General features: G+C 43.5%; 1 protein-coding gene across 2 annotated transcripts; it reads left to right on the forward strand.

Annotated features, from left to right (window-relative positions):
- The first annotated feature begins 2,096 nt into the window (after positions 1-2,096).
- On the forward strand, positions 2,097-14,589 carry cttnbp2nla (CTTNBP2 N-terminal like a). 2 transcript variants are annotated; one of them, XM_051074466.1, is made up of 7 exons: positions 2,097-2,503; positions 5,085-5,189; positions 10,869-11,114; positions 12,061-12,168; positions 12,256-12,444; positions 12,568-12,738; positions 12,857-14,589. In XM_051074466.1, exons 1-7 carry the CDS (start codon positions 2,465-2,467, stop codon positions 13,796-13,798), a joined length of 1,800 nt encoding a protein of 599 aa, XP_050930423.1. In that variant the 5' UTR covers positions 2,097-2,464; the 3' UTR covers positions 13,799-14,589. The 2 variants fall into 2 exon arrangements, with proteins under 2 accessions (XP_050930423.1, XP_018559376.1); XM_018703860.2 differs by having other exon boundaries at positions 10,869-11,102.

Here is a 14,589-nt window from a genome sequence, read left to right on the forward strand (position 1 = left end):
ATCTCACTTGAGTAAAAGTATTTGAGCACAATAACACTACAATGTGCACTTAGCTTTTTCCTGTTGTTTTTTGAGATGATCATATGTTTTTATGTAAAATCTGGACGATAACATTTAGCAGTCAAATAAAGGCTGTGGAGTAAAAAGTTTAATCTCTCCCTCCTGGAGTGGGTAGAAACACTTAAATGAAGTACAAATACAAACTCTCTGGACTTAGAGGCCAACACTGAGAAAATTCATCTCGACTGTCTCACCTCTTTTTTATTTAAGGACTAAAGCAAAGGAAAACTTTGCAGTGTAAATTGTTTGGGAAAAGGGAGACGAGGACACAGGACAAAGACTCTGAGGACACTGATTCTCCACAGCAGCAGCCAGTCAGCAGGCTGAACTGAGCGGCTTAATTGAAGAGCCTGAAATAGAGACTCTCTATTAGGGCTGAAGAGGCAGCCTATCAGGAGCGACGATTCTCTGACTTTGCTCTCTGTATACCCTCAAGATAGATAAGAGAGAGAGGGAAAAAAGGGACACAATTAAATAGCACAAAGAGGCTCGATGGTTTGTGTTGATTCAGTTCAGTGCTGACACATGTTGTATGTTTTGTAACTTGAAGCCAAATTACTGTGTAATGAAGGCAAATGAACAAAGAGTTCTTCTCTGTCCCAGCAGCAGGATTTCAGTGTTGTTTTCAATCACAGCTGAGTACTCGGCCGATAATCTGAGGAGATTCATCATCGCTCCGTCAGTGGTAGATAAAACCAGCGTTGGACTGTCCCCTGTGTTATCAGTATTATGTGTCCCTGTATGAGGAGACGACTGTTAACTGTTTGAGTTGTGTGAGCATTGCGCTCTACTGGCAGCTATGATGTATTACAGGAGAGGCTCCAGCTTGTGTTTCAGCCTCGAATGTTCAGGTCTAAAGCACAGTGAGTACCTCATCTGATTTCTGTCGCACAGCATCTGGAGCTCTGTGCCTCACAGCCGACAACAACAACAACAACAACAACAACACAGCTGTAACCCCCCCCCCCAGAAGTCTCTATCTGAAATCACAGAAAAATAACTCCAACTGATCCCGCTGTGTGAGCTTTATGTTTCAGTCATCTCCACTCTGCAAAGTATTTTCATTTCCCAGATGAACTCAGAAACTCACTGACATTTCTACCACTTCCTCCTAAAGAAGCCCTCAGCCTCATGCAGCTCTGCACACTCCTACAGTGGCAGTGCCACCAGATGGCAGTCAATAATGTTGTAATCCCACAAATCCAGCAATCAATGCGAGGGATGCTTCTGCTGGAATAATCAATACTGATGGAATAATTCATAGAAATGGTCGACAGATCATTGATGTGCTGACATTTAGAAAATTGAATACATCTGTCATCACACCTGAGATAAAATGAACTATGGATCTATGGAGTATTAATGTTTTTGTAAGTAGTAAGAGAGTAAGTATATATATATATATATATATATATATATATATATATATATATATATATAAAATACTTTATACTATTTATTTATTGGTACATATTTGGACTGGATTTATATTTACATTGTTTATATTAAATGTTCATCCAACAATCGGAGAAAGTAACTAAGTACCTTGAGTTAATTACTGTCCTTACATACACAACTTCATACTTTGACTCTTTTTCATCTGCTACATTCATCAACAGCTGTGACAAGTGATTTTTCAGATCAAATTCTAAAATCTGATGTACTGCTATAGCTTTAACTCCCCAGCAGCAGGTCTCTATAAAGCTGATGATCTCCTATGTTGATTGGTAAATGATAATAATGCATCAATAATATTCCAATAATATTCTGATAGTTATACAATAATACAACACTCTGGTAGCAGCCATTCAATGTTGTACAAAACTATGCTGAATGTTTGTAATGACTGTAATTAAAGCCACTGTGTAATCACACCTCACTGTCTCCTTCCTCTTCATACAGTTTAAATTCTACTTCCTGTTCACTGACCATTTCTAACTCCAGTCTGTTTTAATACATCAGTCCACTCTGTTTTAGTGAATCTTTTTCTAACCTCTCAGGCTGATCTGTGTTTTTATCTCCGTCTATGCTTTCTAGAAGGACAGTGTGAACACAGAGTATAAGTCACGTTTTGTCATTTCCTCCGGTAGAATTCTTGTCCAGCTGTTAAAATATCTCCCTGAGAGTCTTTACGTTCCTGAGAGAGACTCTTTAAGAAGAGGCAGGCTCTCAAGAAATCCTAAACAAAGAAATCCAACCAAAATCCAAGAGGCGGGCCGACACTGTCCCTGCCCCTTTTCTCACAAGCTCGTCTCTCATTGGTCAGCGCTCTGAGCTCTCCCTCGCCTATTGGCTGTCGTAGCCGTCAGTCAGAGGTGCTGCTTGGCCCGTTCAGGGTTCCGCTGCGTCGGGATCAGAGGACGCAAATCAAGTGAAACAAAATCTTCTGACAGGAGAAAAGTTGATGCTGGAGTTTTCAAAGATCCCAGAGGGCCACATGAAGGTAAGAAGAGCTCCGGAGAACGGTTTAATGTCGGCGGTGAAAAGTTAGAGACGAATATCTGCAGCGTTTCACCGTCTCTGAAGACTCAAGAAGAAAAAAAGATGTAGTGAGCTGCAGGCCGAACCGTTTGGACCGCATCTCCTCCACAGTAGATACAGAAATACAGTTAGACTGAAGATTTCCTCCGACAGTGACATGTCACCTCCTCTGCGCTGATTGAATCACTTCACAGCCGCTCCAGTGTTACTGTCCGTAAACTAATGCCGCTTATCAGTGTGCAGGGTCATCGGCAGTGTTTCACCGCGACTTTATTTGTTCATAATGTTCATTTCTATCAGTCTGGGCTGTGTCAGGACGCTGACAGACCTACACACTAAAGAAAAGAAAAATAGGTTGGCTACCAAATCCACTTTAGTATCCAGACATGCTGCATCTGGTCAGCCATCCTGATTAACACCACTCGGAAACTCAGCAGACCTCTGAGCTGAACTTCTCCTCAGCTGACCCGCATCTTAAAGCTGCTGTATTCTGTTTATCTCAGGCTGAAGATGTGATGAGAGTTTTGGAAAAACTTTCTCAATGTTACTTGTAATATTATAATGTAGTAATAACTGAGGTCACAATCTGTAACTGTGGATGTTGGTAGTGTAACTTTTGCTGTGAGTGTTGACCTGTAATTTATCTCCTGTCAGCAGCTCAGGTCTCTGCACTGGAGCAAAGCATATGTTTTTGCAGTAGAAGCCTCTGTGTGTTTTTAATGAGTTTACAGTGTTGCAGAGGAGGCACATGGCTGACTGGGCTTAAAACAAACATGGATAAAAAGGATTAAGGGCACAGGGCTTTTGTCATCGGAAGTGGATACTTTGAGGACGTGTGGGAATATTTGTATTTCCCATGCTTTCTCTCTGTGTTTGTATACCGTCATGATTACCAGCTCTGACTCGGGGGGATTAGGTGAAATAATATTAAAATGATGAGGATCTAAACAGGCCTGATGACACATGTAGGCTCCTGCTGGGCCAGACATTTCTCATAACACAGCGCTCACTCTTCTCACAGTGATTACGGAGGCCTGTGAAATTAGCGAGCGAGCCTGTAAACCAAAAACCAAGGGAGGTGTGTATGCTGTAGTTTAATTAGCATTTTACCCCTGTGGTTAAGCCACAGACCATGAGTGCTGGTGAGGGCAGAACTGAAACGCTGTGTGCCTTCTTTGTGAGAGCACGCTGCTGTAGGGATTCGGCTGGAGATGCAGTTCTCCAGGGTCACAGCTCATTCCTCTTTTCATTTCTGCAAACTGCGCCACAGTTTGCCACGACACTCTTAATCTTCAGGTTTCCTTTGTCACCGACGTTACTGTAGATGCCTGGGAAATACTGTAGGCTCAAGTATGAGAGGCCGGTGGCTCCTGTCTCTCATTATGCAACCAGTGCTGTGAGAGAGCAGCCCGCCCCCTCCTGATGACTTCATGATGTGGAAAGTTGTGGTGACCACAGGCTGCTCAGAGCACAGCCTGCTGAATGAATGCTCACTCAGGTGTGGATCACAGTAAACAGCAGAGGAACATTTTTCAGCCACATATCAAGAAGAATATTTCAGAGTAAAGTTCTGATATTAAATAGTCAGCCGGTGCGATGTTCATCGACCTTACGCATCCTAAATGATGATTCACATCTGAAAAGGATGCTTAGTGTAAAAACATCAACAGCTTGGATCAGGTTTCAAAGGGGGGCCCGCATACGTTCAGCTTGGTCAGAGTGCGGCTGGATGTTTGAGGTGTGGAGACCGCAGGGCCTGTCAGTAGAACCAGCACAGCTGCAGAGGCAATACAAAGAGACCACATCACATCTCCAACACAAAGCTACTGTCACGGCAGCCATTATGGACGGAACACAGAGAGGAAAAACAAAACAAAGTCATATTACATCGAACATTTCAAAGTGAAGTTAGTCAGTTTTCAGTGTTTACGCTGGAAGCTGACGGTCTCTGATTTGATATGTGATCCCTCTGCGCCTGATGAACATGTCATCTTGTATTGTTGCCATGTTTGTGTCACCACACTGAAATACCCAAAGCCTACAAGGAAAATGAAATGAGCAGCTTTAATGGAAAATGCAGCCCTCACATCTCATTGTAACTGTTGCAAAATATGAAGTTATTGTTACAGTAGTTGTATTTTTTCTTCTATATCCTGAGAGATCCTGACAGAGAGTCTCCAGTTCAGGCTCCTCAGTTGTTCTGCAAAATTACTCCCCCTCAAGATAATAACCACAAATCCACACAAAGCTCATAAATCAGTGGGCTAGATGAGATAGATCAGATGTCTGTCTGGGTGTCTGATTTTGGGACGACTGGAAAACGCAGCTTAGTTTCAAGATGAAATGAAATAACTGAGAAACTATGGGAAAGCACAAGAGGCAGTGATTAGTAGTTACTCAGTGTTTCAGCTTTTGAAGTTTTAAAAATGTGGCAGAATAAATTAAGTACAGGTCAAGTATTTTCATGAACAATGACAATATAAACTGCCTCACATGCTCAGTCTAAATCCAGTTTCCTTTTCTTTCATCTTCTGTTCTCACAGTCCAAGCTGAACATGGAGAGTCTGACCAAACCAGAGCTGCTGATGCTTTTCAGCATTCTGGAGGGAGAGCTGGAGGCACGGGACCTGGTCATTGATGCCCTAAAGGTACTGATCAATGGAGCTGGTAACATAATAATAAGGTTTAACTGACTCTTTGTGCAAAATCTGTCACGTTAATATAAAACACTCACCACCCTCTGGGCTTCAGAAGAGGCTGTAGTTGCGTCACAGAGAACAGCAGCAGCAGTCAGGCTGAATTAATGTCAGTTACAGTGAACTTCATGTTCTCACAGCAGAGTAAACGTATCAACGTGTCCACAGGGACAAACTACAACTTTGAACGGGCACTTTTCAAGACTACAGGAGTCAGTCAGGATATGTTGATTCTGGATGTAGAGCTCTATGGATGTTAGTTTGGTTGTTATTGAACCTAAAGTACAGAAAGAAGTGGCAAAAACAAGAGGGCATTAATCTAAGTAACCCTGCCCTGTGGATGGCAATCATTTAATCATCCAAAAACATCCATCTGTGACTGTGAAGCTAATGTTCCTCTAGATCTCCCCAACCTACTGCCTGTGCCTCTGGACAATGGTGAATCTTTCAAGACACTGTCTCACAACAACCTGAACTTAAACCCAATTAGAAAAAGCCACAATGCAGAGCACACACACAGTTTGACACCCAGCAGCCTCCTCCGACCTCAGGTTGTCTTACTTCAGCAGGATTAATGCTGCATTTCAATTAAAGGATTGTCATGCTATTTTCCCACTCTGTCCTTTGCTGTGTCCTGCAGGCCTACATTCAGTGACTGTTTGCAGAATGTTTTGTTCAATAAAAGAGCTGAAAACTTAGTTCAGTAATATTGTTAATAAACTACAAACTTCAGATAAGCGGTGAGTAAGCAAACACTGCAGACTTTATTCCAACTATTAAGGTTTGAGCTTTACAGCCGTTACGATGCTTTTCGCTCTCCTGGTGTAAAATGCACCATTGAAAGAGTAAAGTGGAGAGCAGACGTCTGAGAGAGCCCACTGCTGAATGTTCATGTGTTGTGTCTAGACCACATTCCTACATCTCTCCTGGGATCTGGCCATCTAAGGCAAGAAGAGTTACAGCACGCTGGGTGCCTGATGACTCAATGTGAGCGAGAGTAGGAGTGAACAAATAAACATTGGCCTTAACTGGAGCTTGAGGGGAATATGGCTGTGCTTCTTTCATGGCTCCACTGGGACGAACTGTTAACTCATTCAGGACCAGGACTGGATCAGTGCTGCAGAGTGAACTCTTACAGTGCTTTAATTGAGGGTATAATCACTGACCCATAGGAAATGAACTGCAGAGAGTGAATGGAAACTGATCTCCTCTCAGCAGGAGGCTGCCTCTGCTGTGAAGGAATTAGTGAATTTGCTCTCTCACCTTCACATGGATGTAGACTGTTAGTAAAACATCACCCTGTGATTCCTTTGTTTTTAGCCATGCTAGTTGCAATCAGCTGATGTGTTACTGTGGACCTGACTGAAATATCTCAACTATTGGATGGTTGCCGTATTTTAAACAGACATTCATAGTCCCCAGAGGATAAATCCCTCTGACTCTGGGGATCTCCTGACGTTTAATTACCATCACCACAAAGTTCACATCTGTGGTTTTGAGAGAAACTTCTCTCCAACAGTCGGATGCACTCTTGTTTCCAATTAGCATGAATTTTAGTAAATAGCGCCATCATCAGGTCAGATTTTTGATTTCTCCAGTATTTTGGTTTACGACCAAATGGCTGTAAAACTGCTGACATTTCCATCAGCCTCAGGTGACTGCAGGTGAAGATGACCACAGTCAACACCATACCTGCTACACCTCAGCATCTTAGCTCTGTCATTATGAGCATGTTGAAATGCTGATGTTAGCATTTTGCTCCAAGCACTGTTAAAGTACAGACTGCACCAGACCTACAGTAATTAGAGAAGTAGGACCAGTCATGTTGCTCATGTTGGTCTCAACTGTTGGTGTCAACGCTAAACTGAGTGTCATGCGATAAGTGTTTAGTCACCATGGTAATAACACCATACATAACACATCTTTAATAATCTGATTAAATGATCACGTCTATACAATACTTCATTTGTCATCTCATTTCTCTCTGTTTTTAAAAATATAACATTCTTATCAGTGGTTTTCTACAGGATATAGTGCAAGCACAGGATGTGAGGTTAATGATGTGGTTTTTCTATGGTCCTCTATATTTAATTATGCAGAACTATCAATGGCATTCTAACTATCCGCTGCATTTTTCCCCTTGTGACTCACTCCTGCAGCTGCTCACGCTGTGGCTTTCAAAAGGAAGTTAGTCTCTGGCAGCGCTCGTGTTTGGCACACAAAGACCTGCAGTGATCCAGTAGTCCCTTTGCTTTGGGAAAAGAATATGAGTCTTTACTTTAAGTTCAAAGGGGACTCGAATATGGAAATGAGCCTTTAATTAACTGTGGAGTTCACATAGTGTGCTTCCAAATGGACCAGCATCAAACAGGTTTACCTTGTGTGTTCTTTGGTAATGGGGCAGCACTGAAATACCAAAAATAACTTTGTTTCTGGCTTCTAGATGCATCAACTGATTGTACTCACTGTCAGTTACTGTAGTGTTCATTGTACTTCTCCCACAGACATGTTACTTTGATGGACAGCATTTTTCAGAGAGCCGTGTCTTTTGTAGATCAGTTTAAATTACATACATGAGCATCTCAGACTATTCAGCAATGTGCATAAGCAGCTCTGAAATATATAGGACTCTGGGGTGAGAAGTTCATATATCACCTTGCTGAGTATTATACAGATCTTGTTGCCAACATTGCACGAACTGAAACGGTCCAGGCCTGTGTCAGCAAATGATAAGCTGGATTGGAACCAGTGCAGCAATGGCACAATGACGGCTTCCCAAGCTAAAGCATGCAGGTTGCCAAGAACTGTAGCCAACAGACAAAAGCATGAATAATGGAGGTAGACTGTTATGCCTAACAACCATGCACTGAATGCTTATGGGTATTGTACATGTAAAGTATGACGTAATGAATAAGCTCTGGTAGATTTGGGCGTTAAGTAACATTAAAAATGTGTTTCCTTTAATCCGTCTTTTCACTTCCTCCACCCTCTGTGCAGCAGTGGAGGACTGATGCAGAGGAAAACAGCCTCTCTTTGTGTTGTGGACGTCTGTCTGTGCATTGAGGGGCTGGGGAGGGAAAGAAAGGCAGATTCTGTGTTTACGAGTGAACTTGTGTAATAGGGGTCCTGTGAATTGGAGAAAAAAAACCTGACAATTTAAAGGGCAATTATCTAGTTATGGAAATATGTGCAGACTGAAAAAAATAGAAAATAAGGAAAACAATTTACAGTCCTTCTGGAGTAAAAAAGAAAATCTACATTTTTTAACTTTTTTTCTTTACACATTCCTCCTGTATGAACAATTGCTTACAAATTAGCATTCAGCAGTGAGACTCAGGCTGAGTGTATATCCTTGAGCAACGTAAGTGTTAGGAATGGAAACCCTGATCTAAGCTTATTTAATCTCTGACTGTAAAGTGACACATCAGAGCAGACAGTCAGTGATGGGAACAGGAACAGGCTGTAGTCTGCACACACTGGCAAGACTTTGAAGATTCCTCTTCAAAATAAGGTATCTAAAAAAATCAGAGCAATCCTAACAAAGCGATGGACAGTGTATAATCTTGCTTAAGGTTTTCTATTTTTAGTATTTACATAAATCACAAGTATGCATTCAAAAAGATCTGTGTAGACAAATGTGGTGTCTTTGTCTGTCAGATGTGAAACCTGTGTTTCAAGGACTATATGCCACAATCACAGGACACTCTGAGTCGCACACAGAGCTGTTGTTGAGGTGTTGAGTGGTGACTGGGCTTTAGATACAGCGCCCACATTCGAGAGGCATTTTTGAATTCTCCTGGGCAGCCTGTGTTTTCCTGTTTCGCCCCTTCATGCTGTTTGATCCGCCTTCACATCGTCCTCAGCGGACTGGATCAAATAACAGCAGCAAAGCCCCGCAGCCTTGCCCACCTCTCTTTGTGCCAGATGAGCTAATACTGACGATGTAGAAAAATGAAGTCTGTGAACTATCGTGGAATACTGTTTGAACTCTGGTTCTCTATCTGAAGTCATCCATTGTATTTTTTGGTTTGGACCAGTTCCATTGATTTTGTAAAAACAGTTTTGGTTTGTTTTGATGAGGCCTGTTCAGTTTATAGATTTTGGTATTCTTAAATATATGAAGCATGTCAGTCACATCAGGATGTCTGGATTACTGCTCAAATATCAGACTTTTAAATCAGTTATATGCAGCTCTAAGAAATTGAATTATTTGTCTCTATGAAATTGGGGTTGCACTGATCAGATTCCTTACCTTATTAAAAGCACCAGGTATTAGCCGTGACCTGGCTGATCCACATTAAATCAAGTTGTTTTGACTGTGTCATTATACAGTTATGTTTTCTGAGTCCAGTCACAGCTAGTTGCCAACACAGTTGTTAATGCACAGTAATCCCAGGCCTCATGTTACCGTAAATAAAGTCACACAGTAAGATACACATCATCTAAATCTGGGTGAACAAAGTACTGCTAATCAGAACTGGTACTGGAAGTGTGGATCAGTGCTCTTCCAGTTAAACTCATCCTAGTTCTGCTCCAGCATAGACACGTTTCAGACTCACCTACACACTGAGCAGTTGAGCGCTCAGTGCGGTGAAATGGCTAAATGTAGCTCTACAGGCCCGTCCACAACCACTGCACCTTAAACTTCTAAAGTAATCTTGGTATCAGTCGTCAAGAGTTCTGTCCTCACTCTGCCAGAGAGGATACTGTTCTCTCTAATCTCTTGATCCTCTTTTGTTGAAACCTCACTAAGACGCATTGCCAGCTCTGCTTCAGCCCCCCTCTCTGTCTGTCTCTCTCTCTCAGCAGGCTCTAAGGTATCTGCTGAACCTCAAATGTCTTGCTGCTATTATCCCTCCTTTGTCACGAGTTAAACAGAGAACAGGTCTGCCTTGGCCAAAGCCCAGTGCAGAGCAGCTGTCCTGCTAAAGATAGACAGACACACACCATCTGTTGCTCCTTCCTCCTGCTAGATTTCTCTCTTGTATTTTTTAAAAAATGCATTTCCTCTCTCTCTTGTCCTCTTCCTGTATCTACTACTTATTTATGACTGTCATTAGAGATGTTGATCATGGTTTGGTGAATGCAGAATTCAACTTCCTGTTTGAATGTTTCAGCCATGTTTTAACTAAGATCATAACTGCCTGGGGTTTAGGATATCCTCATTTAAATCGCAGCAAGATTAAATTTGACCAATCACACACAGAATCTTAGCACTGGTGTGATTCCTGGTTTACACATCGAAGCAGACTAATCAGAAAACAAGACTAAAATGTAGCTTCTCAGAGGCTGTACCTGGGCACAGACAGGCTTTAAGCTCAATTCTAACACAGTTCATCCTCGGGGGAACACGAATAACTGCACCAAATGACCATGACCATCCATTCAGTAGTTGTCTCACCAGGAACATGGCTAAAAATGCATCTTTGAAAATACAAGAATTGGTATCAAGTAATGGCTGTGACGTCTGAGAAGCCAGAGTCACATCCCACAGTCGTTACAGACCTTTTGTGAAAAAGGTCATTAATGTGAAAGCATAAATAGCCAGGCTGTTGCACTCATCATCACTTCCTACCACACAGCTAACTGATCCCTGCCCTGTACCATCTCACTCTGCTCTCATGTCCTCAGGCCCAGCGTAAAGAGCTGTTTATCCAGGAGCGCTACGGCAGGTACAACCTCAGCGACCCCTTCCTGGCCCTGCAGAGAGACAGCGAGGCCGTGGGGGCCCAGAACAAGGACCCAGGCTGTTCCTCCTCAGCCTCCAACCCTCTGGTGGTTCTCAAACTGGTGGTGAGCCACTGCAGGAGGATGCAAGAGAAGATGCTGGCCCAACTGGCTGCAGCAGAGAGCAGGCACAGAAGGGTGAGTCTGGATGTGAGTTTCTTAACAAGGTGGGGGCACAAATGAGCTGCTGCCTTATGCAGCTTCTTTTAAAATCATGGGAAACATGAAAATACAAGCTGGCCTCAGTGGTGGAGAATATAACAGTAAACATCTGTGGAGGAGTCGGCCAGTGAAGTGCAATGCTGCTACTGCTTTATGGACATTTTTTCTAAAAATATATGAAAATTAAAAATCCAACGCTGCTGGAAACAAAATCCTGCAGCACAGAATTAATCAGATGAAACCAGTCTCTCTCCATTAAAACCTTTTGTTTTCAAAATGTTTTTCATTAACAGCAGAAACAACATTAAGAGCAGCATTGTTTTCAGTATGAACTGTTTCCAAGAGGCACACACACACACACACACACCTACTCTCACACACACACACACACACACACAAAAGTACTTCACAGGTGCTGGGTAAAAAACTAGAACAAAGAGAAGAGAAAACAAAGGAATACCTGCATATTGATGTCATATTTCCAGTTACTCCTTTGTTTCTCATGAGCACGAGATGAGTGTGAGAACACCACATTATTTATAGACGGTGATGAAACTCACCATGTCATAGTCTCCTGATTTCATTATGAATCATATGTATGACACAACACATGTCATACTGATAAAAATGTCAGTAGAGGGTAAACATAACTGTCTCTTACCAAAAGACTCTTAGGCCTTTTATGGTTCTGGTATTGAAAGAAAATCTGTTGCATCTTTTAGAACTGAGCAAAGACAAAGTTCCCCGTCACTGTAAAACCACAGAGAGAAGAACTATGCAGACACTTAGCCAAGGTGCCACCAGCATCTTTGTTTACTCTGTAGTTATCACATAGCTTCACAGTAACTGTTATTGGCCTTAAAACCAAACAGACCGCACTGGAGAGAGGTCATTTCATTCCTGACTCTCTGTCTCCCCGCTGTGTTTGCTTCAGGTCATTGCAGATCTGGAGGAGGAGAAGAGGAGGCATGCTGAGGACACAGCAGAGGGAGACGATGTCACCTACATCCTGGAGAAGGAGAGGGAGCGTTTACAACAGCAGGTGTTTATCTTCAGTGTGTCGTATGAATCTAACAGGAGACTGGTCGAGTTTTAACCTGCCTCTTGACAAAGTGTGTTTACTTTTTAGCTGGAGTTTGAGCGCAGCCAGGTCCGGCGGTTGGAAAAAGAACAGCGGCGGATCACTGACCAGCTAGAAGAAGAACGGGCCCAACACAAACAGCTCTCCTGCGCTCTGGCCAAAGAGTGCAAGTGGGCGAGCGCCAGAGCTCTGGAGGAGGGTCACCGGCTGACTGAGCTGAGCCGTAAACTGGACAAGGTATTAACATTTTAAAGCCAAGTCTGGCAGTTCATGTCATTTTCTTACCCTCAGCATACTTTCCTGCTGTTTTAGACTTCGTCAGATTTTGTACTTTGTTGACAAAAACTCTTTCTCATTCAGGAAAAGGAGGCCTGTCAGGCCCTGAGGAAGGAGCTGGAGGATGAGAGGAGGAGAGCCCTCAGGATGGAGGCGAGGGTGGAGGAGCAGCTGGCTGAGTTTGACACAGAGCGAGAGCAACTCCGCTCACGTCTGAAGAAGGAGGAAGCTCACTGTTGTCAGCTACAACAGCAGGTATGAACACTTCTGATACGCTCGTCACTCTGCTGCAGTTAGCATGCTATAACCACCTCAGGTTATTTCATCTGATGTTAAAGAGACTTATTGATCTTTTTCTTCATTTTCTGATCAGGTGGAAGAGCTGAAGAGGAACCTGGAGGAGGTGAATATGATGAGAAATACAGGAAAGGAGTGGGCCACAAAAGTTCCTCCAGGAAAGACAACAGTAGACACGATTAAGGTCGAGGACATTGAGGAAGACAGAAACCAGCCACCTGCACAACCAAAGGTCAACGGTCACCACTGTCCAATGGAGACCAACGGGCACCACGGTCCAAACAGCGCCCTCTCAGAGAAGACATGCCTACAGAATGGGAATGAAAATCCTCCAGTTCATCAGACCCAGATGTTGTTCTCCTCCTGCAGCGCTGCCGCCGCCCCTCTCCCTCCCTCCTCCCCCTGTGCCTCGCCTGTTCTTGCCAAACGCCCACCAGGCAGCCCGAGTCCTGGTAGCTACCAGTCTCCCTACCAGGCCGGGATCAACCAGCGCTTCCACGCCGCTCGTCATAAGTTCCAGGGTACCGCTGACCCTGAGCCTCAGTCCCAGGCCACGCAGCCTGCTCTCCCCCTCTCGCCAAAGGACGTCTCCCCTGTGACCAGCGCCGCCTCCCCCGAGTCCAGCCCGGTGAAGCAGATGGCCCGGAGCACGGTCACTCAGGTCCTGTCCCGCTTCACCACCGTCCAGCAGAGCGCTGCACCGAAGCTCGCGGCGCCAAACAATTCACCCTTTGGCACAGACTACCGCAGCCTGGCAGCGCCGTTGTCTCCCGTCATCGGAAGGGCTGCAGGAGCGCTCCCGCAGGGGATCAGATCACCCACCATCGCCCGGGCAGACAGGGGCAATCCTCCACCCATCCCCCCTAAGAAGCCCGGCCTGGCCCAGGCCCCTCCCTCCCCGGCTGCGGTGCCCAGGTCTGCCGGCCACTTCTCCGACAGCCCCCTCTCAGGCAGCTGTGGCCTCACCTCCGGCCAGGAGGGAGTCAAAGAACTGGACGTGGTGGTTTCATCTAATTAAGTGATCAGGATGAACTGGCCAGCTGCTGCTCTGCTCCGACATCAGTTTAATCAGATTTTGTCTTGTACATGACAGGATTTCTACCTGTGATTATTTGAACAGAGGTCCCCTCAAACACTGTTATGCTCTTTGTATTTATTAGATTTTTTTTGTAATATGTGTTGAGGCACTATTTTAGGTAGCGATTACGGGGCTGGTACTAATGAGCAGTTACAACTCTTTTAGTTTAAAATGTGCCGATACTGTATGTTGGGCACATCATACTGTTACAGTACATCAAGTCTTTTCTAAGGTGTTATATTTCCAAAGAAAATAAACCAATTATTAACTGAGCTATTTTTCTCCTGTGTCTCAGTATGTATGCATAGACCAAATGTGATAAGTCATCTTGGACCAGTGTCTGCTACACAGTCTCACTGTACAGTCACATGTAGCTGTCAGGTTTATAAAATGTATAGTTTATTTTATTAATGTTTCTTAGTTATTAATGTATCATAGTTTTATACGACAGATCATCTAATCAGTGTTGTACTGCACATTGTTCATGTATTTCTTTAATGTTGCGTAACTATGATAGAGATCATATAGGCTCAGATTACACACAGTCACCATTGTACAACATGTTGTCTAAGATTGGTGATTCTGATGAATTGTCTTTGTTACCAAGAAAACATTAGAAAACACTGCTTATAGTCGATTTATATCATAACACACCTGCTGTGTTTGTTCTCTCTTCGTCCTTTACAGTGTTGTATGTGCTGTGACAGATTTAATAAATTAATCCCAAAGAT

This window comes from Lates calcarifer, linkage group LG12 (assembly GCF_001640805.2).
Source record: "Lates calcarifer isolate ASB-BC8 linkage group LG12, TLL_Latcal_v3, whole genome shotgun sequence".
Classification (NCBI taxonomy): Eukaryota; Metazoa; Chordata; class Actinopteri; family Centropomidae; genus Lates; species Lates calcarifer.

Bases quoted from the DNA above. Each gene is read 5' to 3' on its own strand.
- cttnbp2nla (XM_051074466.1), top strand. From the start codon at position 2,465: ATGCTGGAGTTTTCAAAGATCCCAGAGGGCCACATGAAG. The intron at 11,115-12,060 runs GTGAGTTTCTTA...TGTTTGCTTCAG, and splicing joins ACAGAAGGGTGAGTCTGGAT to GTCATTGCAGATCTGGAGGA. The intron at 12,445-12,567 runs GTATTAACATTT...TTTCTCATTCAG, and splicing joins TGAGCCGTAAACTGGACAAG to GAAAAGGAGGCCTGTCAGGC.